This window comes from Medicago sativa, chromosome 2, assembly GCF_051527215.1.
Source record: "Medicago sativa cultivar Bolivia chromosome 2, Bolivia_mono, whole genome shotgun sequence".
In the NCBI taxonomy this organism is placed as follows: Eukaryota; Viridiplantae; Streptophyta; class Magnoliopsida; order Fabales; family Fabaceae; genus Medicago; species Medicago sativa.
In genome coordinates this window covers 2,928,726-2,955,693 of record NC_140750.1, presented here as the reverse complement: position 1 = coordinate 2,955,693, position 26,968 = coordinate 2,928,726, and the positions used below count along the sequence as shown (strand labels likewise).

The window sequence follows — 26,968 nt, the reverse complement described above, 5'->3', positions numbered from 1 at the left end:
CGCCACGTGGCATTCTGTGGCAGATTAATTGGTGTTGAATCCGTTAATCCTCTCTCTCATCCAGCAGTTCATTCAACAGAGGTTCAACATGCCATTGCACTGGTTTTCCTTGTTGACTGTCAGGTTAAACACTCCCATTGCACATAGTCTAATGCTAATGAGTATATTAGATTTGGATTGGATGATAGAAATGTATGTATAACTGTATATGTAAGGACAGTGCCAGTTTCAGTGTCTTTATGCCTCACCATACATGTCTTTTCATTTTCAGCTCACTTTTTTATTCTTTTAGTTGGTTATTCAATATTATTATGTCACAAAAACATTCCTTTTATGATTAAAAATATGCCACTTGGCCTTATATAGGTTTAGTTTATTACTAATTAATAATGAGAGTGAAAGTGTGGAGAAAATCTAATATTTTCTTGTCTCAAATTATAGATCGTTTTAGAAAGAAAGAAAGAAAATTGTCACAAATTGCAAGTCGTTTTAGTATACTAATGAAATATGAATATTATTTTTCATATACAATTAACTATTTATTATTTTATTTTCTTAAAATTCGTCAACTTATCTCTCATACAATCAATGAAAGATAATTTTGTAAAAACCCATAATTTTTTTCCTATGCAAAATTAACTATATTTCTTAAGTTGTGTGAAATGGTCAAAATAACTTATGATTTAGAACGGAGGATAGTTGAACTGCACCATCATGGGAAAGAACTTTGATTTCCCAAATTAAACGCCACCAGTAGTTATTAATAGAACAAAAGGGTTAACATGAAAAACGGTTTTGTTATTTGAACTATCAAATTTGAACAAGTTTCACGAAAATAATCTAAGTAGAGAGTTTAATTAGTTTATTTATTTATTTTTTTGTCAAGTAACCTAATGGTTAGAGAAATTCACCTTAAAGATGAATAAGTGGGGTGTCCGGAGTTCGCCCCTGCACATATTGTGCACTATCCCTTACCAAATGTGCTAAGCTCATGAGGACATTAGTTTATCTATCATGTTAGTAAATGATTAAGGTATTTTTTTTAAACGGTCAATGTTAGTAATCAATTGTAAGATTAGTATTTTTTTCACATTGGTCCGAACTTGAACCCGCAAGCTCCAACTCCTTAAATCTTTAGCTTAAATCGGTTCAACTACCAAACTTCCCTAAATGATTAAGGTATTAAAACCCATTTACCACAAATTCAAACATAGTTAACTACAGTTTTCAAGTTGACAGTTAAACATCTCAAAATGATGGTTAACAAATTTCAACGTTAGTATTTAAATTAATCATCTAATAAATATAACTAACCACATATTTAAACTTAAAAAGTACTACTCCCTCCGTTTCAAAATGAATGTCACTTTAGCTAAAAAAATTGTTTCAAAATGAATGTCACTTTACATTTCCAATACAACTTTAATTTTTTTCTTCCAACTTTACTCTAAATAAATACTCCAACTTTTCTCTCACACAATTTTCAATGCAACTTTAATTTTGTCTTTTTCTTATAAAGTAAGGGCAGTTTAGTAAAAGCGTTAAATCCAATGATTATTTCATTCCATTTCTTAATCTGTGTGCCAAAGCCTAAAGCGGCACTCATTTTAAAACGATGGAGTAAGTATATTTATGGTGTAAACAAGAATGAGTGAATAGTAAAAAAGGAAAAACAAAGGGGCGGTGGATGATGGGATGGGAAGCAAAATGAATGTGACTTGTGTGGTTATATGTTTCGTCCTACTTGTGCACCAATATCGACAATTTGCGTTTTTACAACCACACTCACCTTATATTAATCGGTTGAGAGATGATATTTGAACATCTATTTTCTGATAACTATTGTGACAACTTTCTCTCTTATACTTACATTATTTTTTATTTTATCTCTCCATTGTTTTGATTTTCGTACAGATACATATTTTTTCTTTGTAAATTATAGTTGTCCCATAAATTGTCAACCATATGGTTGTTCAAATAACACTCGTTATACCAATCTCCACAAATATGGTAATAAATAAAGGAGAAATGATATTTTGACAACCACTTTTTGACAACTTTTTGACAACTTTCTTTCTCATACTCACATGATGTTGTTATCCTCTCTCTTCCTTTTTCTCTCTCCATTGTTTTTGACCAATAAGAAGTGAGAAAAACAAGGTTGTCAACAAAGTTGTCATCAAATGGATGTCAAAATATCATTACTCTAAATAAAGGGTCACGTTAACTTGTGCCTTAAGGGTACATGTTAAGGAACCCAAAATGAGTAACTTTGCATTGGAAAACATGATAATTTAACTTTTAAGAAGTTGACTGCACGACTTTTGATACGTATATTTCTATAATAAGTTCTTTAACATGTGTCCTTGAGGGCACAAGTTAACATTTGTCATAAATAAATAAATGTTCTTATATACTATTTGAAGAATTACACATGAATGATTGGAGTAAGACAAGTTGCAGCTGTGTAAATTAACATTCTCTATGTCTGCATTATTATATATAATACAGCTGGAGGATTACGTACGTAGTACACTCCAACTGTTTTATTGTAAACAAATTCATGGTTGTATACCAGGCTACCTAAAATTTGGAGTAAGAATAATTTTACACCCAAATTTAAGAATGTTAAAACGTATTGTTAATACAATTCAAATATTTTGATTAACTATATTTTCTTGGTGGTAGTGTGTGGGTGTTATGGACTGCACATAGTAATAGACAGTTTGATAATATCGAAATTAATATTCAGCAGCTGTTCAAAAAGGTCCAAATTAATTCTTACTGGTGGTTGAAGGCAACGAATGCAGTTTATGTGTTAAGGGTTCATAATTGGCTAACTTGTCCTATTCTTTGTTTGGGTATAGGATAAATTACCCTATGCTTTTTTTTTTTTCCATTTTGATTGAACATTCTGTGTAATTATCGTCGTATTCTTTTAGCACGTCTTGTGCGGAAGAAGCGACGTTTTTGTTAATATAAGTCTCATTTTTCCCTGTTCAAAAAATATATTTTGTTGGTGGTAAATAAATATAACAAAGAAGTGTTGCGATTTATTAATCATCAACACCATTAACTTAGATGTTAAAACATGTACTTAGTCTTTGTTTGCGAGTTTATTTGAACATAAACCGTGATTAATGAATATCATTCATATATATATATATATGAATATCTGAAAAATTATGATTGATGTTAAATGTTATGATTAATTTTTTCGTGAATCAGATATCTTCTGCGCGCAACTACAAATACTAATATCTTGAGTCAAATAAGACTCCATCGGGTAGCAAAACTCTTCCAAGCTGTGATTATTAACCATACCGTGAAAATAGCTAACCACATATTTGTACTGTGTTGAACATATAAATTATTGTTGAATTTTGATGTCAAATTTGTGTCAAAATATCACTTTTGTTAAATATGTATATTTAAACACACCTAAACGGTTTAAAATTGTGCTTAATTATGTTCGGTGGATGACCGTTAAAGAGTTATGGTACTTTGTGACCACATATTTAAACCACATATTTATATCAAATGATACAGTTTTTTAAGTTTTTATTGTAAAACAAGCAAGTGGAATCATTTGTGTACTAAACTTTTAAATTTCAACTTCAAGACGTGTAAAGTGTACGAATTTGTCTCTTTTAATGTCCCTCTCTAAAGTAATGGATGGTTTTGGTTTTGCCATGCAGAAAATAAATTCGGGAAAAGATTCATAGACACTCAAAACCATTTAACATTTTGAGAAAGAAAGGGATAAAAATAATAATGTGATAGATATAATATATTGTTATTGTGATAAGAACAAAGAGAGAGAGAAAAAATAAGATGTTAAATGAGTATTTGAAATTTTAGGATGTTTAAATATAAGAGTTGAATGATACTAGGTCCTAGTAATCTGAAATGTCTTAATTTATTTATTCTCACGTGATAAAATTATAAGATACGGGTACATTTTAATTTCTTAAGAAACCTTTAATTTGAGTCTTACATCTATCACTCAAATCATAGTATATACGTGTAACTTTATAGATCTCAATTCTCACCAACATTAGTACTAAAATCTGAGAGAAAGAACAAAATTAAAGGATCCGACAAAACAAAAGATGCTAGGCAAACGAAAATATACAAAGAAATAGTGACAATAAGAAAAGGTTAGAACACCATCTATAATTTAAAGGTAAAGCAGAATTGAGAGATGAACAAAAAAAAAATGAAACATTTTCTTATTAGCAATTGAATCAAGAACTAATGTGAAACCATGCAGGCAACTCTCCTTCTGATGGATAACATATAGCCGAACATATTATTCCTACTGAAGAACTTAAATGCATGTTTGGATTGACGGTGAATTTCCGGAATTACGGTGCACCACTATTATTTCAACAAGACTACACTTCTTGAGCTTCAATAAAATCACGTTGTCACTTTAATTTCGTCAAACATACCATGATGCTAAACATGTACTTAGATATTTATGATCTTTAGTTATCTTGAGGCAAACGTCCATTGAGAGCAGCTAGCCTATTTCCCAACTGAAGCAGTTCCTTGCTTGTATCATCTTTGTGCACAACCACTTCAATGAAACATAGACAATTCTTTTTACTCTCCATTGTTGTATTTATTGCTTCTATTAGCTCTTCCTCACAATGCACCTACAAGTAGATAATAAATACATAGTTTGGCATTAATGTTAAAAGCTTATATATGAATTTGATATTCTTAATTGATGTTTACAAGTGTTTTTTAAGATTGTCTCACCTTGGCAGTAAAACACTTGCCTTCACCATTGTCAATTGTTTCAATTAGTCCAACATAGTTCCAATTTTTTATCACATTGTAAGGCCCATCATGAATTTCTGCCTCAGTTGTGTAACCACCATTGTTGATTAGAAAGATGATGACATTTTGTCCCCATCGCAACATCGTTGAGACTTCTTGTCCTGTCACCTGTAGTACAATTTAATTCATCCTTATGAAACTGACTAGTAAGGTGTGAGACGTATCATATCATAACTTATCTTTTTACAATGTTATACTCGGAGTTTTATCGTCTTCATTAGAGATTAAGTAAGAAAAAAATATTGACTAAAGTATGATCAATTCAAAGAGTAAAATTGAATCACCTGGAAACAACCATCACCAATACAAGCAATGACTCTCTTTTGAGGATTGGCTTTTGCATAACCAAGAGTTGCACCAACTGACCAACCTAATGATGCATATTGCAATTGACATTCATACCCGCATCCTTGTGGAAGTTTCAACTTCTGACTATTAAACCAAGCATCGCCACATTCAGCAATCACAGCACTGTCACATGACAACATTTTTTCTATGTGTCTGAACAAAACATTGATTCTTAAAGCCTCCTTAGGATTACATTCAACTGGAAAACCATCTGGTATGAAAATTCTTTTGTAGTTCTCAATAGCAGTCGCGTTGTGTTCGAGTCTTTTCGTAAGCGCTTTAAAAAATTCCTTCATTGAAATATTTCCAAAAGTAGGCCCATTTCCAATAACAACTCTATTAGGAAGCACTGTGATTGTTCTTTCTTTTTTGATTAGTAGTGAGTGTCCCATTGTGATAACATCATTGAATAATGGACCAGCAAATAGGTATGCATCAGCAGATTCAACAATTTCTGCACAGAAAGAAGTGCTAGCTACACCCCAATAGGTGCCAATGAAGTGAGGGTGATTCTCTGATACCATACCTTTTGCTGAAGGTAAGACTGCTATTGCATAACCTGATGCATCTGCCACTTCCATGAAAGCTTCACTAGCTTTCGATATACGCATCATTGGACCACCTACCATTACTGGTTTGGTTGCTTTGTTTAAGAATTTTGCTGTTGCTTCCACAGCAATTTCCAAACTTGTTTGATTAGTTAATCTGAAGAAGGAAAAAAATGGAATCGGGATCCTAATTATTACTACAGCTGTGTTATTTCGACGCACAATTTGTTGATAATGTAAAGACACATTATGCCAATATTTATGGTTAATGTTTTTCAAATATGTGGTTAACTACGTTCATTGCACGATTAAACAGTTATAACAGTTTGTTATATTCATCACTATCATTTCAACATAACTACTAACCACATATTTGAACCGAGTCTATGTAATGAAAAAATGAGTTGTAGATAAAATGAGTTCTAACAGTTTGTTATATTCATCACTATCATTTCAACATCACTACCAACTTTTTTATTTGCCGTGATTTATTCAATGGGGTCTTATATTTAGCGATAGCGGTAGATAACAAGAAGAATACTAAGAAACAAAAACATTGGTATATATGAGTTTGGTAAGAAATTCAGAAGCGTGCACGCGCGCGCACACACATATATATGTATGACTTACTTGGGAGTCAAATAAAATGGGATAGAGTGCTCAATGAAGGAAGGGTGAGGGATGGTAGACAAGTTGCAGGCTATACTGATATATACAGGCTTGCTTTCTCTTAGAGCTATTGCAATGGCTGTATCAATCTTTTCATGTGCATCCTCTATGTCTTTTATTACAACCTGAAATAATCACAGTAATAATACAATAACCCATGTTTAGAATGTAAATAACAGTTGAATTTTTACACTATAATCTTATGCTTTAATTTAGAGTGAAGGGAAAACTCATAGAATAAAACACAGAAACCTATTTGGTCCTTTAAAATAAAAAGCATTAATTTGAACCTCTAAAATTTTGAATGTTGGTTAAATTAATATTTTTAAGATAATTTTAATGGATGTTTGAGTCCTCGTCAAGAACTATTTCTATCGATGTTGAAGATTTTACAAGACCAGCTTGACATTTTTCATTTCATCTGAATTTAGAATTTGAACTGTGTGTAGTCACAATTCGTGACTGCACGCAGTCAACCACATCATTGATCGTTCGATCAAGAAATATTAAACGGTCCACCTTTCAAGCTCGTATTTTAGATTTAGAAAAGAAAAATCAAAGTCTACATTGAAATCTAGATCGTCCAATTTTGATTGAAGATGGAATCCTTAAATTTGGTGGGAAAGTTACCTGATGGCAAGTTACAGGCTCAAAACAACGAAGTTCCTGACTAAAATCAGGTAAACCAATGGTGTGATGGAGAATCTTGTTACTTCCAAAATCATTGGAATTTGGTGCACCAACAATGCATATAATTGGAAGATCTTCACTATAAGCACCAGCAATAGCATTAAGAATGCTAAGTCCACCAACATTAAAAGTAACAACACATGCACCAACACCTCTACATCTAGCATATCCATCAGTGGCATAACCAGCATTTAACTCATTACAACATCCAATTAGATTAATTTCATGTTCAGCTACTAAATAATCAAGAAGGGTAAGGTTAAAATCTCCAGGCACAGCAAACACATCATTGATTCCAATTTCAACTAAACGTTTTGCAATGTGGTGGCCAAGGGTGTTATTCTCATTTGTAACCAACAAAGGTTTATTATGGATACTACCATTAGTTACATGATTTTGGAAACCATTCAAACCAACATGGTTGTTGATAGGCTCACTGGTATTTTTCCTAATTGTTGTCATTTTTGGAACCTTGAAAGATACAAATATTGATATATGAAAGTTTACTTTTGTGTTTAAATGGAGATTTTTTTTCTAAGGAATAGGTATCCTAACAACCCAATGCAACTACTTAATGTGATATTAATAAAGTTCAACTTGATTTGCATGCCAATGGTGTATTTGCTTCTAATTGCTCTATTATTTATAGGAACTCTTTGAACTTTTTTTGTGTAGGAATGAAAATTAGTATCGCGTGGTTTTTTTTTTTTAGGTAGTGTGTATCGCGTGGTTTACAATAGCTGCACCAACTTTCAGAGTTATATTTCATCAAATTAATTGTATCAAAAATTAATTTTTGACAAATGCATCAAAAATTAATAGTCAAGTGACAAAATAAAATACAAGTTAAGAAGTGGTCCTCAATGCTTGTAAAAAAAAAAGTGGTCCTAAATTAAATTCTAATACGTGTAATATTTTAGATAAACGAAATGATAACCGCCGTTGAAAACTCTCTCACACACACATAAGTGGAGGAGTCAGAGCTCAAACCTCAAACTTAATGTTCAACTTAACAATTTCAGTATTTTTTCAGTTGAGTTAGGACAGTTGAACAAAAATGTAATTTTAATTTTCGTGTTTAACATTCAATTTGTTTTTTTTTCGCCAAAAAAAAAACATTCAATTTGTTTTTTGGTTTAACATTCAATATTTTGAAAAAAAGTAGCTTTAACTAAGAATCAAAACCAAAAATATATAAAAGAAAAGAAATATAAATTGAGTGAAAATAGGAAGAAACACATGGAATGGTTGGAAGTATTTTAAGTTATCTTAAAAAATTGTCGGTTTCTTGTTAAAACATAGAACAAAAAATTCTTGGAAGTGTTACAGGCTGTGATGAAATGGGCATAGTACTAATGCTAATGAGTTAAATAGTGAATGAAGTTATGAGTATAACTGTATTAGTAAGGACAATGCCAGTTTCAGTGTCTTTATGCCTCACCGACACCATACATGTCTTTTCATTATTTAACTCATTGTAAAAAAAAAAACATCTAAAAATTTCAAAATCATCCTTAATTAGGTTAAGTGAATATTTAAAGAGTTGTGGTACCTTGTGATAACCCTCGACTCTCCCTTGAACATATTAAACCACATATTTAAATTATATCAAACTAGTATGGACACCCGTGCCAAGCACGGGCTAGAATTCCGTCAAACATAAGGGAGATAATATTGCGATGTAGCAAAAGTCAGTTGAAGTACAACATTAGATGAAAGAGTGCAGGTTGAACATCAAAGGAGTGAAAAACTCATATACCTAAGCTTTAAAATTTTGGATGAAAATGTAGTCTCATTTTCAATGTGTGGTTGCCCTTTCTCCAATGGATCGATCCACATTAGTGTTTGCTCCTCCAGAAAGCCCAACGGTCGTATGATATTATGGTTCAATGTTGTGGGGGAGCGAGAGTGTGCTAGGTGGTGGATGATGAACATGGGGTGTCTGACACTTAATGGAGAGATGTTAATGTGTTAAGTGTAAGTTGAAAAACTCATATACCTAAGCTTTAAAATTTTGGATGAAAATGTAGTCTCATTTTCAATGTGTGGTTGCCCTTTCTCCAATGTATCGATCCACATTAGTGTTTGCTCCTTCAGAAAGCCCAACGTTCGTATGATATTATGGTTCAATGTTGTGGGGGAGCGAGAGTGTGCTAGATGGTGGATGATGAACATGGGGTGTCTGACACTTAATGGAGAGATGTTAATGTGTTAAGTGTAAGTTGAAATTTCACATTGTATGCAAAAGTAGATGTGAGCAACATATAAATAATATGATCCATGTCGTAATGCCTTGAGACTTTGGATGAAGTATGTTAATCTCACTCGTAGTCTAATGTGATCATACAACTCAATTTAGGCACTCACAGAAGTCTCAATCCCAACACTGGTGAAAATATGGTGTCAATCTCACCTGTGAGATTTCTCTTGGTCAAATGTGATGATCAACCATTATAAGCTTGCTAAAACCTCCAAACATTATGATGAACTATTTTTTTTTGTTTTTAGATATCATTAGTTTAATTTTATTATATCAAATATTAGTTTTTAGATGTTCACTTTCATGAAAGAAAAAAATTATCCAACCTCTACTATTTCAGATATCTTCACATTTGGTCTTTGGTGGGATCTAGTAATAGAAAAATGTAGACGTGTTATGTTGAGATAACAAATTACATGCTTATCAGACATTTTAAAATGATGTGATATTTTTTAAATCGACTCTTTTTTTAGGTGAAATAATTACTGATAAATCTTCAACTCCTTTAACTATCCCATAAAATTTTCAGTAAATCGATCTATTCCTAACTTCAATGGACAAAACACGCACTACTATTTTCCCTTATCATTTCTAAAACTTTAAATTTCTTTTTTATATTTTTTCATTTTCTAATTTTCTTTCTCTTTTTAAGAAAGATAGGATCATAAACCTCTATCCATCAAACCATTATCAACCCACATTTTTTACCATGTTGTGCCTCTGTTGACCTTATTTGGCTATGTCATCAGACCTCATACGCAAGAGTCTCACATTTATGAGAGATATATTAAAGTGCTAATTGTGACTTAAAGTTCCACATTAGATGCAAGTAAATTTTGAAAAACAAATATGTGAGATGACCAATATACATAATGCTTTAAGGTTTTGGGTGATGAGGTGATGTCATTCTCAGTTGCGTGCTTTGAGATGATCTAACTCATTTTAGGCTCCCTTGAAACTCTAAATATTTTGATGAATTATTTTGTTAGTTTTTTCAACATTGTTTGTATAATTTTTATATTAAATTGAAGTTTTTTTGTGTTTCTCTTTATGTAATATTTTATCATCAATCTCTATTATTTCAACTTCCTTCAGTTTTGGTCTTCGTTGGGATTTCACCATAAAAAACGTTGATGTTTAATTGAGTTTAATTTTTTTTGTAAATTAATTACCCAAATATCTCAAACTATTTCAACAAACCGGTAACATTACCAGAAATTCACTCTATTCCTTATAACCTCATAGACAAAACACATGATTCTTAGTTTTTTTTTACCACTATCATATCTCTTGATCTCAAATTTATTCTTCACGATCTGCTTTCTTTTTATAATTTTTCTATCTCTATTCTCATGAAAGATAAGAATAGAAACCTCAATCCATTAAATTACATCAATCCACCTTTTTGACCATGTTATATGCCTCCGTTTGACCTTATTTAACTATGTAGTATGTCACACACACACACACACACACACAGAGAGAGAGAGAGAGAGAGAGAGAGAGAGAGAGAGAGAGAGAGAGAGAGAGAGAGAGAGAGAGAGAGAGAGAGAGAGAGAGAGAGAGAGAGAGAGAGAGAGAGAGAGAGAGAGAGATGTTAATGTGTTTACTGAGTTAAAATTTTACAATAGATGCAAGAGTAGATGATGAATAACATATAAGTGAAATGACTCATATACATTTTTTTTTGAAGGAAGACTCATATACATGTATCTAAAGATTTTGGATAAAAATGTGGTGTCAATCTCATTTGTGTGGTTTCTCTTAGTCTAATGTTGAATACAATCCAATGTAAGCTTCATAGAAAGTCCCAACATTACGATGATTTGTTTTTGTTAATTTTAGGTGTCATTTATGTTAATTTTTTTTATCTTACATTTTAAATTGTTTATGTCATTCACTTTAATGGAATTATTTTTTGGTCAAAGCAATATTTTAAATTCCTTCACTTTTGGTTTTTGGAGGATTTGAAAAAGGAAAAATGTAGATGTGTTATGTTGAGTTGATAAAATACATGTTTATTAAACATTTTTAATTTATGTGATATTTTTTTAATGATTCTAATATCAAGATTTAATTTTCAACACTGTCAATTTAATTTAAAATTATATTTTTTTTTGAAGAAAATTTAAAATTATATTGAAAAACCATTCAAATGGTATAATACCTATATTGAAGCCAATATTCCTTGTTATCAGGTCAACTTAATAAAATTTTAGCTATTTTCAATAAAAATAATTCAATCTTATTAAATATTTTGATTGTGGAGATATTCATTATCATTTTCCTTATGTTCAATTTCTTTTTTTATCTTCTTTCATTTCCTAATTTACTTTCTCTTTTTTCATGAAAGAAATGAACATATACCTTCATCCATTAAATCACACTAAAGAGAGTGATGTTAATCTGCCATATGAGTCGCCGTGAGCTAAGCTCAGTTGACAAAGATAATGCATAATATAGGCAAGGTTCAGGGTTCGAACCCCAGACACCAAAAAAAAAAATTGTCATATGAGTTAAAGTTCCATATTGAATGCATCAATAGATGAAGAGAAACATATAAGTGAGATGATCCATATATCTAATGTCTCAAGGATTTGGATGAAGATGTAGTGTCAATCAGAATAATGTGGTTGTTCTTAACCTAATATGATCATAAAACTTAGTTCATGCTAGCTTTTATCTTGGATTTGATTTATGTCGCTAATCTTGGAAGAGTAGATGATGAATAACATATAAGTGAAATGACTCATATACATGTATCTAAAGATTTTGGATAAAAATGTGGTGTCAATCTCATTTGGGTGATTTTTCTTAGTCTAATGTTGAATACAATCCAATGCAAGCTTCATAAGAAGTTCCAGCAATACGATGATTTGTATCTGTTAATTTTTAGGTGTCATTTATGTTAATTTTTTTATCTTACATTTTAAATTGTTTATGTCATTCACTTTAATGGAATTATTTTTTGGTCAAAGCAATATTTTAAATTCCTTCACTTTTGGTCTTTGTAGGATTTGAAAAAGAAAAAATGTAGATGTGTTATGCTTAGTTGATAAAACACATGTTTATTAGACATTTTTAATTTATGTTACATTTTTTTAATGATTCTAATATTTAGATAGAAAAGTTACCCAATAATTTTTAACTGCATCAACAAACCCATAAATTATCAAAAACTCTTTATTTTCCCTTATCATTTCTCTCATGTTTAAATTTCTTTTTCATATTCTTTCTTTTTCTATTTTACTTACGCTCTTCTCATGAAGGAAATGAGTAAAAACGGCCATCTATAAAAGCGCCATCGACCCATCTTTTTTACCAGGTTGTGTCTTAAACCTTATTTGCCTATTTCGTCAAAGAAGTTAATGTGGCATTTGTGTGTTAATCTTTTACTTTTTATGCAAGAGTAAATATTGAGCAACATATAAGTGAGAAATCCAATATACCTAATGTCATAAGGTTTTGAATGATGGTGTGGTGTCAATCTCATTTGCTAGATTTCTCTTAGTCCTAGACAAATGTAATGATCCAACTCATCGTAGACTTCCTTATAACTTCGAACTCTATGATGTATTGTTTTGTTAGTTTTGGAATGTCCTTTGCTTATTATTTTATATAACATATAAAAAACTCATTTCAAAATATATTTTTATATTATTTAAAATTCATTCACTTTTGCTCTTTGGTGGTATTTAACAATGGAAAAATGCTAATGTATTATGTTGAGTTGACAAAATGCATATTTTTTAGATATTTTAATGATTGCTAAATTAAGGTAATGATATGATGGGTGATGATTGATGAATGAGTTACATAGGTATACACAAAAAAAATGGTTTCTTGTAGATGATTTTTTTATTATTATTATCTAAATCATCAATTTTATCTAACTTATAGGCAATAAAAAAATAAATCATATGCGAAAGATCAATTTCAATAATGTTAATTAACCTCATATTTAATTATAAATTATCACGATTTAATTTTCAACACTGTCAATTTCAGCAATATCAAAACTTTCTTTGAAAAAATTCAATTTAATTTAAAATTATATTGAAAAACTATTCAAATCGTATAATAACTATACTGAAACCAATATTCCTTGTTATCAGATCAACTTAATAAAATTTTAGCTATTTTCAATAAAAATAATTAAATCTTATTAAATATTTTGATTATGGAGATATTCATTATCATTTCTTTCATGTTCAAATTCTTTTTTTTATCTTCTTTCCGTTCCTAATTTACTTTCTCTTTTCTCATGAAAGAAATGAATATAAACCTTCTTCCATTAAATCACAACAAAGAGAGTGATGTTAATCTGTCATATGAGTTAAAATTCCATATTAAATGTATCAATAGATGAAGAGAAGCATATAAGGGAGACGATCCATATATCTAATGTCTCAAGGATTTGGACGAAGATGTAGTGTCAATCAGAATAATGCGGTTGTTCTTAACCTAATATGATCATACAACTTAGTTCATGCTAGCTTTTATCTTGGATTCGATTTATGTCCGTAACTTTTTATCAAATTAGGTTTACGTCTCCTAGTTTTTTTGTTGTTTTTTCTCCATAAATTTTTATCTTAAGAAAACTTGTTAGAAAAGATACATAAAATATCAATTATTTTCTGTTTTTAATTTAAAAAATGTCTAGAATACTATTTAAAACAAAAGACATAAGATTTTATTGGTCATCATATGTTAAAAGTTATATATATATATATATATATATATATATATATAATGTATTTAATTAAGAAAAAAGATATCCTATTAAACAAAAGCTTTTTTTAATGGCAAAATTTAGTAATTAGTTGTTAGATTAATTTTTCTTTCTCAGAACAAAATTAATTTTTTTTTCTTCATCCGAGTTTGTACTAAAAACCTCTAACATTATGGAAAAACTCAATCAAAGGAAACCAATAAATACATTGAATTAGACAATTAATATAACATTAAATGCTAACGTAATTTTGCATCTTTCGTAGAAAAATAAAATGAGACTGTTCATAGCATTATAATTAAATCAATTATATAATCTAACATATTTTTAGGATTCGGTTTATTTTATCTAAACAAATTGACCAGAAATAATTTGAATTAATTCAACTTTAGAAGCAATTCAAAGGTCCTTGCAATGACATATATTCATACTCATTATGGTCCTTGCATTTTAGAAGTAATCCAATCGTCCTTGCAATGACATCAATGGTACATTTCAGATTTGAGAAACGAAAAAAAATGAAAATTAAGCTCAAGGAAAAATGTCACGTCAACATGCTAGTTGAAAGTTGAGCGGAAAAACATTTAAGATTTTGCTTGTTAGGAAGTTATATTTGTTGTAAAAGAAATATATATATTTGGCTTACTTGTCAACAAATAAGTGTATAATTGAAGCCTATGATGTTTTAGTTATTATAATTGGTAGAAAATTAAGGCCAATAGTACATGACTCCATGTTGGTTGAGAAATCAAACAATGATGATAATTTGATGGTTGCCTTTGAAACATGATTAATAAGTGATAAAAAATTCAATTAATTTTGTCATTATAAGACTTTTACAACTTTCCGCTTATAAATAAGGTAATTAATAAAAAATACTAATGTATGTACATAGACACATTTTCTTGTCAAAAAAATCACATGTGCAAACTTTTTATGAGGTGAATTAGACTTTAATGTGAAGGTGAGAAAAACACAAGAAGGGGGGGGGGGGGGGGGGGTTGAATTGTGTTTTGAAAAATTCTTCGTTTCTCCTAAAAACTGAACACACTGATCAGAAGCTAAGTGAGACAGCTTCTGAAGTGATGATCAGAATCTAAATGCAGCGGAATAAAACAGAGAGAGAGAAGAAGAACGACACAAAGCAATTATACTGGTTCCTTCCACAATCCGGAAGTAGTCCAGTCCCCCTTGCACTTCCAAGGTGATTTCACTAAGAGTAATATCTGATTACAATTGCTCAAGCACACAAGCAAGAGACTTCCTTTGCTCAAGCACACAAGCTAGAGACTTCCTTTGCTCAAGAACACAATCAAGAGACTTCCTGCTCAAGCACAACTGCAAGAGACTTCCTAACTAAACAAAATTACACAGAAAATTGTTTAAGGTTGAACACTTGATATACAATCAGAGGTGCTCACAATATAAATCAGATACAGACTCAATGGACTTAAGAATTTCTAAGATATGACTTTGAGACACAGAAATTCTAAGTGAATGCAGAACAATTTCAGCAGAGGTTTGGCACTTGTAAAAATGTTGTGAGTCTTTCGTTCAGCGTTCTTGCATTACCAAAACTCTAAGTCTTCACTTATTTATATAGAGGTGTGAAAGAGACGTTGTGAAATTGCCAGCACACCAAAGAGTCGTTGTTGAAGCTTGATCTTTCACCAATGATATTTTGCCTGATTTGGTTGTTGTCCTATGAAGAACAAATTTGAAATCCATTCCTTATCCAAAGGAACATCTATGCAGGCGAAGCCGTATTCTGAAGCTGTTTTCTTGTCTTGTAGCGTGGACACAAAACAGAGTAGTGGAGAAGGTGGTTGTACAGTTCGTACAATAGTACAATGTCAACGCTTTCGTCCAAATTGCAAGCACATGCCTTCAAACACCTTTGAAATGACCGTTGCAAAGTTCCACTAATTTTCTGCTGTGTTTTCGAGTCCAATAGACAGCTTTTGCAGTGTAGATTCTTCAATCTTTGAATCTTCTGCAAATCCAGTTGATCTTCAGCTTCTGGTGAAATGACTTCTGATGAGGCAGCTTCTGATGAAGCAGCTTCTGCAGCTTCTGATGGTGCAGCTTCTGATAATGCAGCTTCTGATGATGCAGCTTCTGATAATGTGGCTTCTGGACCTCTTGTCTTCAGGAGCACTATTTCTTCAGGAGCGCGTTTTACTCTCTTCAGGAGCAGCTTGACTTCAGGAGCGCTTTCCACTTTCAGGAGCGTATTGCCTTCAGAATCGTCTAAGCTTCATTTTCATTTGCTCTTTATTTGCTCAATGATGTAACTTTTTAACTATGGTCCTGTACACTTGAACAAATATTAGCTAGTCCAATTTACAATTTTTAATACCTTGTTATCATCAAAACTCTTTGAGGTTCATTGTTAAACACATTTTGTTCCAACATAATGGTCTTTAGAATGTGAAGATGCAAGCTGTACTTTTGATTTTTAGGAACACATTTGTATATAATAAAGATGTCCTTATAGTACAAATAAATTGAGTTTGTACTCGTGCTTTGTGGTCCGATAAGATCCAAGATTCGTAGCAACACCAAAGTTACTCATTGAGTATACCTTTCCCTTATGCAGGTCCTTCTCAAATTTGTAAATCAAAGATCTTCTCACAATGGCGTGAATCTTGTGTCCCTAAAAACGACAATGTAACAAAGAGAAAAAAATAAAATTTTAGAGAAAACTTTCAATAATATGAATTGTAGATCGAAAGTGTTTTGTGAAAAGTGTGAGAACTAAAAACCAATAGTTATAGTCAAAGACATCAAAATTAAAGATACCTGATTTTCATTTTATTAAATTATAGTTATTACAATTGGAGTTAATAAACGACTTGAGTCAAAATACCTGATTTTCATTTTATTAAATTATAGTAATTACAATTTCAAAATCAATCAATTTAATTTTTCAAGTTTGTAGAAGTGTTGTGAAAGAATTGTTTTTTTGTAGAAATGATGGATGAAGCGAAGATTATGGAAAGAGATAAATATGAAGTCGGTTTTAAAGCATTTGTGATTATTAGTTTTAATAATAGAATGAATGCATTGAATACAAAAATATGGATTTGAATAAAACAATTAATATTTTTCTCTAAAAAACCATAATAATTTAATAATCTTTAATTAGGGTATTAATTTTAATAATTGTATGAATTCATTTATATATTTAATTTGGATAAAGAAATAAAACATAAATGATTACTGGGTTTATTATTTTTTAAAATGCACTTAAAATTTTAGGATAGCACCTTGCTCCCTTTTAGTTAAAGAAAAATGAACTTTTTACCGAAAAAATAAATTAAAGATGCCATAAAAACGATTTTCTTTTTTGACATATACAGAAAAGTATCATTTTCCTCTCAAAAGAAGATCATTTGGAAGATGTCACTCCAAAGTTATCAATTCAACATGTTTTGTGAAAATGAGATGCATTTCTTCTTGTCTATCTGGTTTCCATCTCAAGTATAAAGTAGGAAAAATAGAGAAAAATCAAATATAATCACCAAAGTATAAAAGAGCAAATTATCAAAAGTAAAATAAAAACATAAGAAATATAAGAAAAGTTAAACAAAGAAAAATAAATAGATAGAAAAGGTTGCGAGTATTGAGAGATTAAAATAAAACAAAAAGGTTATAGAAATCCTCGATATATTTTTTGATTGATATGTGATGCATTTCTTCTTTTCTCTTGATTGACTTCCATGTCTAAACTAAAGATCCGGTCAAAAACAAAAAACTTATAAACACAAAAAAAAAATTGAAAAGAGAGAATATGAATAAGATAACAACAACATAAGAAATCACAATATAAAGTAACATAAGAATAAGAAATGTTAAATAAATTAAACAATAAAACAATAAAAAAAATAAAAAAATAAGAAATAAATAAATAAATAAAATAAAAGATAATGGGGTTGAAAGCAATGATTTTTTTATGGAAGAAAGAGGTAGATGAAAATAATGAAAATCAAATTGTCTATATATAGGAAAGAATATGTCATAATCAACTTTGATTGGTTGATGAAAAATAAATGAGTCATATGATTTATTTTGATTGACTAATAGAAAATGAATGAGTAAAGATCCATTTTGATTGGTTGATGATAGATATATGCTTTTGTATTATATAAAGATGATACAATATTTTAAGCTTTTAGTGTAAAACAAGAAAGTGGAATCATTTGTCTACTAAATTTTTAAGTTTCAACTTTAAGACGTGTAGAGAGTACGAATTTGTCTCTTTTAATTAATGTCCCCTCCTCAAATGGATGGTTTTGGTTTTGCCATGCAGAAAATAAATTCGGGAAAAGATTTGTAGACACTCAAAACCATTTAACATCTTGAGAAAGAAAGAGATAGAGGTAACACAATGTGATAGATGTAGTATATTGTTGTTGTGATAAAAATAAAGAGATAAAAAAAATGTTAAATGAGTGTTTGAAATTTTTAGGATGTTTAAATATAAGAGTTGAATGAATACTAGGTCCTAGTACTCTCAACTACTACCATAAATGTCTTAATTTATTTATTCTCACGTGATAAAATTAGTAAGATACTAGTACGTGTACGACTTTTTAAATGTCGAACTTGTAATGACTTAGCAAATGTGAGTAAAAGGATCAATTAGTAACAACTCGAAAAACATTTTCTTAAAAAAAAAATAGCAGGGATTGAAAAATAATGGAATATTTTCGGACTAATCTTGGAAAATAATGCAATCACATGAGACTTGATAGTTTTTTCTTGGCACCTCGAAATTGTTAACCTTACTAAAAAAATCAATCAAGAGATACAATCCAATCAAATTTTACACACAAAAATAATCAATTAAGAGTTATAGCCCAATTGAGAGCGAATTTGAGGTGTCTAAAAACAACAAACACAAAATAACTTTGGACATAAAACCTTATCTATGTAAGACTTAAAAACTTTTTTTATTTAAATCTTTTGACCTAAAAAAATCTAATTGATTTCTTAACAAATGTAAGACTGAAAATGACGTAAGAAGTCACTGAGGTCATATCACAAAGAATAGAAATTATTCACCAAAAAAAAAATATAATAGAAATTAGATATCACCCAAATCATAGTATACGTGTAACTTTTTTGAAGGAGTATACGTGTAACTTTTATGATCTCAATTCTCACCAACATTGCAACTAAAATCTCAGAAAGAATAAAATTAAGAAAAATGCTAAACATCCCGATAAAAGTGTCCCGAGAGGTTCCCGAATTACCTGTGCACATGACGTGTACATGACGTGTAGATGAAATTTCAATCTTCCTCAAATCATCGCACGCGATATCTGCAATTCTCTCCCTACGAATCTGGCGACCACCACACCCACCACTCATCGTGTTTCTCCCAATTCCATTGTGTTCTCTTTCATCAACTTCGTTCCTTTGCCGTGACTCTGTCATCGTTCCTTTCGCCGTCACACCGTTCCTTTGCCGTACTTCGTTGCCCCTGTTCCTTTTGCTGTCACTGTTCCTTAATCGATTTTCTATGGAATTTGGGTAATTATCTCTTTCAATTATCTCTTTCAAATTGAATTAATTTTCGAAAAATATTGTGCTTCTATGTTCCAGAAATTGCCATAGGCAAGACCAGTGTTTACGCAATGTTTTTGGGTGTGCTTTGTTGATAACAACATTGAAGTTTTGCTTCAGACATTATTTGCTTGTGTGTATGTTGTTGATAAAAATAAAACTGAGTGTTGCTTAATTTAGAGTGAATAATTGCTTATGGAGTTACTATCATGGAATTTGTTTTGATGCTGTCAAAGTAAAATAATTGGTTACAATAAACTGGCTTATCACAAATAATTTGATTTTGCAAGCTTTGATTAAATTGTGAAATCTTGTTATATAACTTTCAGTTTTGGCATTTTGAAGTGAATACATGTTTTGAAGTTCCGTATCAGCAATTCACCATATGTTACCTTATTTTTCAGGAATGAAACATGTATCTGGTTCAATATTAATCTACATGGCTTATTGCTCGACTCACAATGCATTCATTCACAAGGAAACATAGTGACGACATTCGAGACTCATAAGTAAATTGAAAGATAGAAAAACGACAACAAAATGAAGACGAAACTTGTTGGTGTTTGGCTGGTCACTTCGGTCCTTGGCGTTAGCCTTTTAGGCTTTTATGTTTTTGTGTGGTTGCTGGCTGTTGGAGCTGTTTTTGTTTTCGTGTGCTGGAGTTGTTTCTGTTTTCTGTTTAGGTGTGTTATGCTGTTTTCTGTGCAGCAGGACTGTTAGTGGCGTTGTTTTGACAGATTTGGGGGGTAGCTGGCCTGTTATTGTGGTGTTGTTTCTCTATCGAATTCAATTAATTTTCTTTGTAAATTAAATTGATTTTTGATTGTTCTCTCTCGGGTTTTAGCATAGGATTGTTTTTGATATTCTAGATCAGTTGCTTCAAATATGTATAAAGTTTAAGAATTGGAGTGGTATAGTGAGGTTATATTCATGTTTAAGTGAAATTTGTCTTCACAATGTTTCTGCACTTTTTTTAAATCTGGTATGTAAGTCTACATTGTATGGATTCACACTGTTTCTAAAACATTATTTATGTGTTTTGATTTCATTTTTAGATTTATAAATGAGATGCTTAATAGTTGATACACAACATCTATGTACGTCTAATGTGAAACTGTGATTTACAGTTATACGTCGTTACCTCGTAACTGAACGCAACAAATTATAAAATGTAACTAATGTCGACTCTTTTGACAAACTTTTCGTCGTGTCTTGCACGAGTTCATGCTACTAGTATTGTAGAATATAATTGCTCTTAAAAAATGACCAATAGACGAGAAGAAGTGTTGGAAAACTCTGAGTTGAGTTATTATTGATGAGTACTTTTACAACTGATTACAAATGCATCCTTACCGATTATACATGCATAAATAACCTGCTATGGTATACCAGAATCGGCTAATGCAATATTCACAATGGAAAAAGTTGTAAAATTGTTCTATGTAGCTTTTTTTGTGTGACAGTAACAAGATATGAGCCTGTAATCCGGTATAAATGGCACAAAATACAAAGCCATAGCTAAAACTAGCTAGCCACAAGCAGTCCCTCTACTAAAATACAAGAACTGAAATTGCTCCCTACGGCATCCTAAAACAGCAGCCTACCCATAAAAAGAAAAAACCAAAACAGCAGGCCTAGTTTTCCTTCTCAGCTGCTGGCTGCTGCGCGGCATCAGCAGCACAGGAAAACAACAGTTGTTGTCTGTAACGCAATAACAGCCCCCAAAAGCTCAAAAAAGAGGGACAACAAACATGTGTCAGGCAACCGGCACCAAAAAACCCAGCATCCACACCAGAACAGCACCGCATCAGCTTAACAAACTCGCAAAAGACACTCCCTCGGGTTCCAACACCATTCAAAGTACATGTATAGAGACATGGGAATTCTTTAAATGCTTCGGCATATTTGATCAAATTAGATTTCTCTTTGCTATAAGAATCTGAGAAAGAATGAGTGATAAATTTCAAATCTACGGTGACACTTTTCCTTCGGCTGAAATTCTTTAAGCTTCCAGCATCAGAATTTCTCCTACTCTCTTCCTTCAAACTTAATGTATTGTTTAAGTCAATAGAATTTCGAGACATGTCGGTGAGAGTTTCATACTCACTCCTAAGACCATTGTTAATGCTATCTTCTCTAGATTTAGATTTTTCTACAGATGTAACTCTACCACTGAGAGGATTGCTACTATCTTTTCCTCTTATCAGTTTCATAAGTTTTCCAAAGATCTTTGACTTGTTTGTGGCATTGTTGACTCGCTCATCGGACGAATTTTCAAGAGGAGAATACTCATCACTTTCACCATGATCTGTTACATAAGAAGAAGCTCGTGACGAGTTCTTCAATATCCTTGCATCTATCAGCTTGTAGTTGCTCAATTTCTTCTGTCAAGTCTTCGTTTGCTTGTCTAAGACGGTCACTTTCTTCCCTTATAGCATCTGCCTGCATTCAAAATAAAAGGCTGAAATTGAGTTTGACAAACAGTTACTCAAAAAAGAACATAGGGACCTGTTTCGATTGACTTATTTGAACTTATCCACTACTATAAACACCTATGAGACTATTTAGAACAACATTTGCAAGGATCTGAGTAGAATCCAATTTTCTAGCTAAGTCAGAATTTAATTTTGGTGACAGATAAAAGAGAGGCCATGTTCGCACAATAAACAAGAGATAAAAAGATTAGATTCATTAAGAAAACTATTTTGAACTATTAGAGGTCAGTAGGCTACATTCACGAAACAACTTCTGAATGATCAAAGCTCAGAAGCCAAGCGTAACAAGTAAATTTCATTGAAGAAACCCACATAGGGATTCATCTTATATGTAGGCTCATCACTGCTGGGGAACACTGAATCTTATTGGCAGAGGTTCAAAATGTTTCTAATTTACGCAGATAAATCACATGGTAATTAGGAAGACCAGATCACCAGATAAAAGATATGCCAGGTTCACACAATAAACAAAATAACTTAGATAAAAATGTTAGATTCATACTTAATTTTCTTCTTGAAAAATTTAACGTTAGTGATAGAATTTCATAATGTTTTTCAGCACAAACATGAATTGAAGGGAATGTTCCTCTAAAAAAAATTGCAGGCAATGCAAAAGTAGCAAAAAAACGACCAAATCAACAGAACACATCCAAAAAGATTGACTAAAACCAGAAAGAGAACAACCAAAAATCAATTTAATTTACAAAGAAAAGTAATTGAATTCGATAGATAAAATTACCCAATTTCCATGTAAAATCGATGTAGGAAGCAAAGGAACAGTGACGGCGAAATACGGCCAAGGAACGACAACGGCGAAATACGGCAATTGAACGGCGACAACCAAACATGGCAAAGGAACTACGATGGCGTAATAACAAAGGAAGCGCAAAACGAAACACACACAAGAAAGAGTCCCGAGAAATAGGATGAGAGGATGGTGGTCGCGAGAATTACAGAGGTTTTTGAATTGGGGAAGATTTGATTAGTTGTCCAGATTTTTTTTTACACGTAATCAAACATGTCATTCGGGATACTCTCGGGATAGAAACTGTTCGGGAGAAATAGCAAGGCTGTAAAATTAAAGGATCTGACAAAAACAAAAGATACTAGGCAATGAAAATATACAAAGAAATAGTCACAAACAATAATAAAAGGTTAGAACACCATCTATAATTGAAAGGTAAAACAGAATTGGGAGATGAACAAAAAAAAAAAACATGAAACATTTTTCTTATTAGCAATTGAATCAAGAACTAATGTGAAACCATGCAGGCAACTCTCTTCCTGATGAATAACATATAGCCGAACATATTATTCCTACTGAAGAACTTAAATGCATGTTTGGATTGACGGTGAATTTCCGGAATTACGGTGCACCACTATTATTTCAACAAGACTACACTTCTTGAGCTTCAATAAAATCACGTTGTCACTTTAATTTCGTCAAACATACCATGATGCTAAACATGTACTTAGATATTTATGATCTTTAGTTATCTTGAGGCAAACGTCCATTGAGAGCAGCTAGCCTATTTCCCAACTGAAGCAGTTCCTTGCTTGTATCATCTTTGTGCACAACCACTTCAATGAAACATAGACAATTCTTTTTACTCTCCATTGTTGTATTTATTGCTTCTATTAGCTCTTCCTCACAATGCACCTACAAGTAGATAATAAATACATAGTTTGGCATTAATGTTAAAAGCTTATATATGAATTTGATATTCTTAATTGATGTTTACAAGTGTTTTTTAAGATTGTCTCACCTTGGCAGTAAAACACTTGCCTTCACCATTGTCAATTGTTTCAATTAGTCCAACATAGTTCCAATTTTTTATCACATTGTAAGGCCCATCATGAATTTCTGCCTCAGTTGTGTAACCACCATTGTTGATTAGAAAGATGATGACATTTTGTCCCCATCGCAACATCGTTGAGACTTCTTGTCCTGTCACCTGTAGTACAATTTAATTCATCCTTATGAAACTGACTAGTAAGGTGTGAGACGTATCATATCATAACTTATCTTTTTACAATGTTATACTCGGAGTTTTATCGTCTTCATTAGAGATTAAGTAAGAAAAAAATATTGACTAAAGTATGATCAATTCAAAGAGTAAAATTGAATCACCTGGAAACAACCATCACCAATACAAGCAATGACTCTCTTTTGAGGATTGGCTTTTGCATAACCAAGAGTTGCACCAACTGACCAACCTAATGATGCATATTGCAATTGACATTCATACCCGCATCCTTGTGGAAGTTTCAACTTCTGACTATTAAACCAAGCATCGCCACATTCAGCAATCACAGCACTGTCACATGACAACATTTTTTCTATGTGTCTGAACAAAACATTGATTCTTAAAGCCTCCTTAGGATTACATTCAACTGGAAAACCATCTGGTATGAAAATTCTTTTGTAGTTCTCAATAGCAGTCGCGTTGTGTTCGAGTCTTTTCGTAAGCGCTTTAAAAAATTCCTTCATTGAAATATTTCCAAAAGTAGGCCCATTTCCAATAACAACTCTATTAGGAAGCACTGTGATTGTTCTTTCTTTTTTGATTAGTAGTGAGTGTCCCATTGTGATAACATCATTGAATAATGGACCAGCAAATAGGTATGCATCAGCAGATTCAACAATTTCTGCACAGAAAGAAGTGCTAGCTACACCCCAATAGGTGCCAATGAAGTGAGGGTGATTCTCTGATACCATACCTTTTGCTGAAGGTAAGACTGCTATTGCATAACCTGATGCATCTGCCACTTCCATGAAAGCTTCACTAGCTTTCGATATACGCATCATTGGACCACCTACCATTACTGGTTTGGTTGCTTTGTTTAAGAATTTTGCTGTTGCTTCCACAGCAATTTCCAAACTTGTTTGATTAGTTAATCTGAAGAAGGAAAAAAATGGAATCGGGATCCTAATTATTACTACAGCTGTGTTATTTCGACGCACAATTTGTTGATAATGTAAAGACACATTATGCCAATATTTATGGTTAATGTTTTTCAAATATGTGGTTAACTACGTTCATTGCACGATTAAACAGTTATAACAGTTTGTTATATTCATCACTATCATTTCAACATAACTACTAACCACATATTTGAACCGAGTCTATGTAATGAAAAAATGAGTTGTAGATAAAATGAGTTCTAACAGTTTGTTATATTCATCACTATCATTTCAACATCACTACCAACTTTTTTATTTGCCGTGATTTATTCAATGGGGTCTTATATTTAGCGATAGCGGTAGATAACAAGAAGAATACTAAGAAACAAAAACATTGGTATATATGAGTTTGGTAAGAAATTCAGAAGCGTGCACGCGCGCGCACACACATATATATGTATGACTTACTTGGGAGTCAAATAAAATGGGATAGAGTGCTCAATGAAGGAAGGGTGAGGGATGGTAGACAAGTTGCAGGCTATACTGATATATACAGGCTTGCTTTCTCTTAGAGCTATTGCAATGGCTGTATCAATCTTTTCATGTGCATCCTCTAGGTCTTTTATTACAGCCTGAAATAATCACAGGAATAATACCATACCCATGTTTAGAATTTCTTCTTCAAAAAAAAATACCCATGTTTAGAATTTAAATAATACAGTTGAATTTTTACACTATAATCTTATGCTTTAATTTAGAGTGAAGGGCAAACTTATAGAAAAAAAACACAGAAACCTATTTGGTCCTTCAAAATAAAAAGCATTCATTTGAACCTCTAAAATTTTGAATGTTGGTTAAATTAATATTTTAAAGATAATTTAATGGATGTTTGAGTCCTTGTCAAGAACTATTTCTATCAATGTTGAAGATTTTACAAGACCAACTTGATATTTTTCATTCCATCTAAATTCAAAATCTGAAATGTGTGGTCACAATTTGTGACTGCACACAATCAGCAACATCATTGGTCGTTCGATCAAGAAAGATTAGACGGTCCACCTTTCAAGCTCGTATTTTAGATTTAGAAAAGAAAAATCAAAGTCTACATTGAAATCTAGATCGTCCAATTTTGATTGAAGATGGAATCCTTAAATTTGGTGGGAAAGTTACCTGATGGCAAGTTACAGGCTCAAAACAACGAAGTTCCTGACTAAAATCAGGTAAACCAATGGTGTGATGGAGAATCTTGTTACTTCCAAAATCATTGGAATTTGGAGCACCAACAATGCATATAATTGGAAGATCTTCACTATAAGCACCAGCAATAGCATTAAGAATGCTAAGTCCACCAACATTAAAAGTAACAACACATGCACCAACACCTCTACATCTAGCATATCCATCAGTGGCATAACCAGCATTTAACTCATTACAACATCCAATTAGATTAATTTCATGTTCAGCTACTAAATAATCAAGAAGTGTAAGGTTAAAATCTCCAGGCACAGCAAACACATCATTGATTCCAATTTCAACTAAACGTTTTGCAATGTGGTGACCAAGTGTGTTACTCTCATTTGTAACCAACAAAGGTTTATTATGGATACTGCCATTAGTTACATGATTTTGGAAACCATTCAAACCAACATGGTTGTTGATAGGCTCACTGGTATTTTTCCTAATTGTTGTCATTTTTGGAACCTTGAAAGATACAAATATTGATATATGAAAGTTTACTTTGTGTTTAAATGGAGATTTTTTTCTAAGGAATAGGTATCCTAACAACCCAATGTAACTACTTAATGTGATATTAATAAAGTTCAACTTAATTTTCATGCCAATGGTGTATTTTCTTCTAATTGCTCTAGTATTTATAGGAACTCTTTCAACTTTTTTTTGAGT

The 26,968-nt window shown here is 31.6% G+C and overlaps 2 protein-coding genes, 2 long non-coding RNA genes and 1 other non-coding gene across 5 annotated transcripts; 1 reads left to right on the top strand and 4 right to left on the bottom strand.

The window, feature by feature from the left end:
• Positions 1-4,130: 4,130 nt before the first annotated feature.
• LOC146943627 (pyruvate decarboxylase 1-like) lies at positions 4,131-7,697 on the bottom strand. Its single transcript, XM_085741894.1, has 5 exons — positions 7,044-7,697; positions 6,375-6,538; positions 5,133-5,901; positions 4,768-4,956; positions 4,131-4,661 (listed from the first exon to the last, which is right to left on the bottom strand). The coding sequence occupies exons 1-5, from the start codon at positions 7,563-7,565 to the stop codon at positions 4,491-4,493; spliced, it is 1,815 nt and encodes a 604-aa protein (XP_085598020.1). The 5' UTR covers positions 7,566-7,697; the 3' UTR covers positions 4,131-4,490.
• An 11,570-nt stretch (positions 7,698-19,267) lies between these two features.
• LOC146943626 (uncharacterized) lies at positions 19,268-20,714 on the top strand. The gene is made up of 2 exons (XR_015025642.1): positions 19,268-19,633; positions 20,071-20,714. It is a non-coding gene; the product is annotated as an uncharacterized LOC146943626 (long non-coding RNA).
• Positions 20,715-20,950: 236 nt separating this feature from the next.
• LOC146943624 (uncharacterized) lies at positions 20,951-23,234 on the bottom strand. The gene is made up of 2 exons (XR_015025641.1): positions 22,901-23,234; positions 20,951-22,108 (listed from the first exon to the last, which is right to left on the bottom strand). It is a non-coding gene; the product is annotated as an uncharacterized LOC146943624 (long non-coding RNA).
• Positions 22,425-22,511, bottom strand: LOC146943625 (small nucleolar RNA R24). The gene has a single exon (XR_015029392.1). It is a non-coding gene; the product is annotated as a small nucleolar RNA R24 (small nucleolar RNA).
• Positions 23,235-23,281: 47 nt separating the features above from the next.
• LOC146943623 (pyruvate decarboxylase 1-like) lies at positions 23,282-26,758 on the bottom strand. Its single transcript, XM_085741892.1, has 5 exons — positions 26,237-26,758; positions 25,535-25,698; positions 24,293-25,061; positions 23,928-24,116; positions 23,282-23,821 (listed from the first exon to the last, which is right to left on the bottom strand). Exons 1-5 carry the CDS (start codon positions 26,756-26,758, stop codon positions 23,651-23,653), a joined length of 1,815 nt encoding a protein of 604 aa, XP_085598018.1. The 3' UTR covers positions 23,282-23,650.
• Positions 26,759-26,968: the final 210 nt, after the last annotated feature.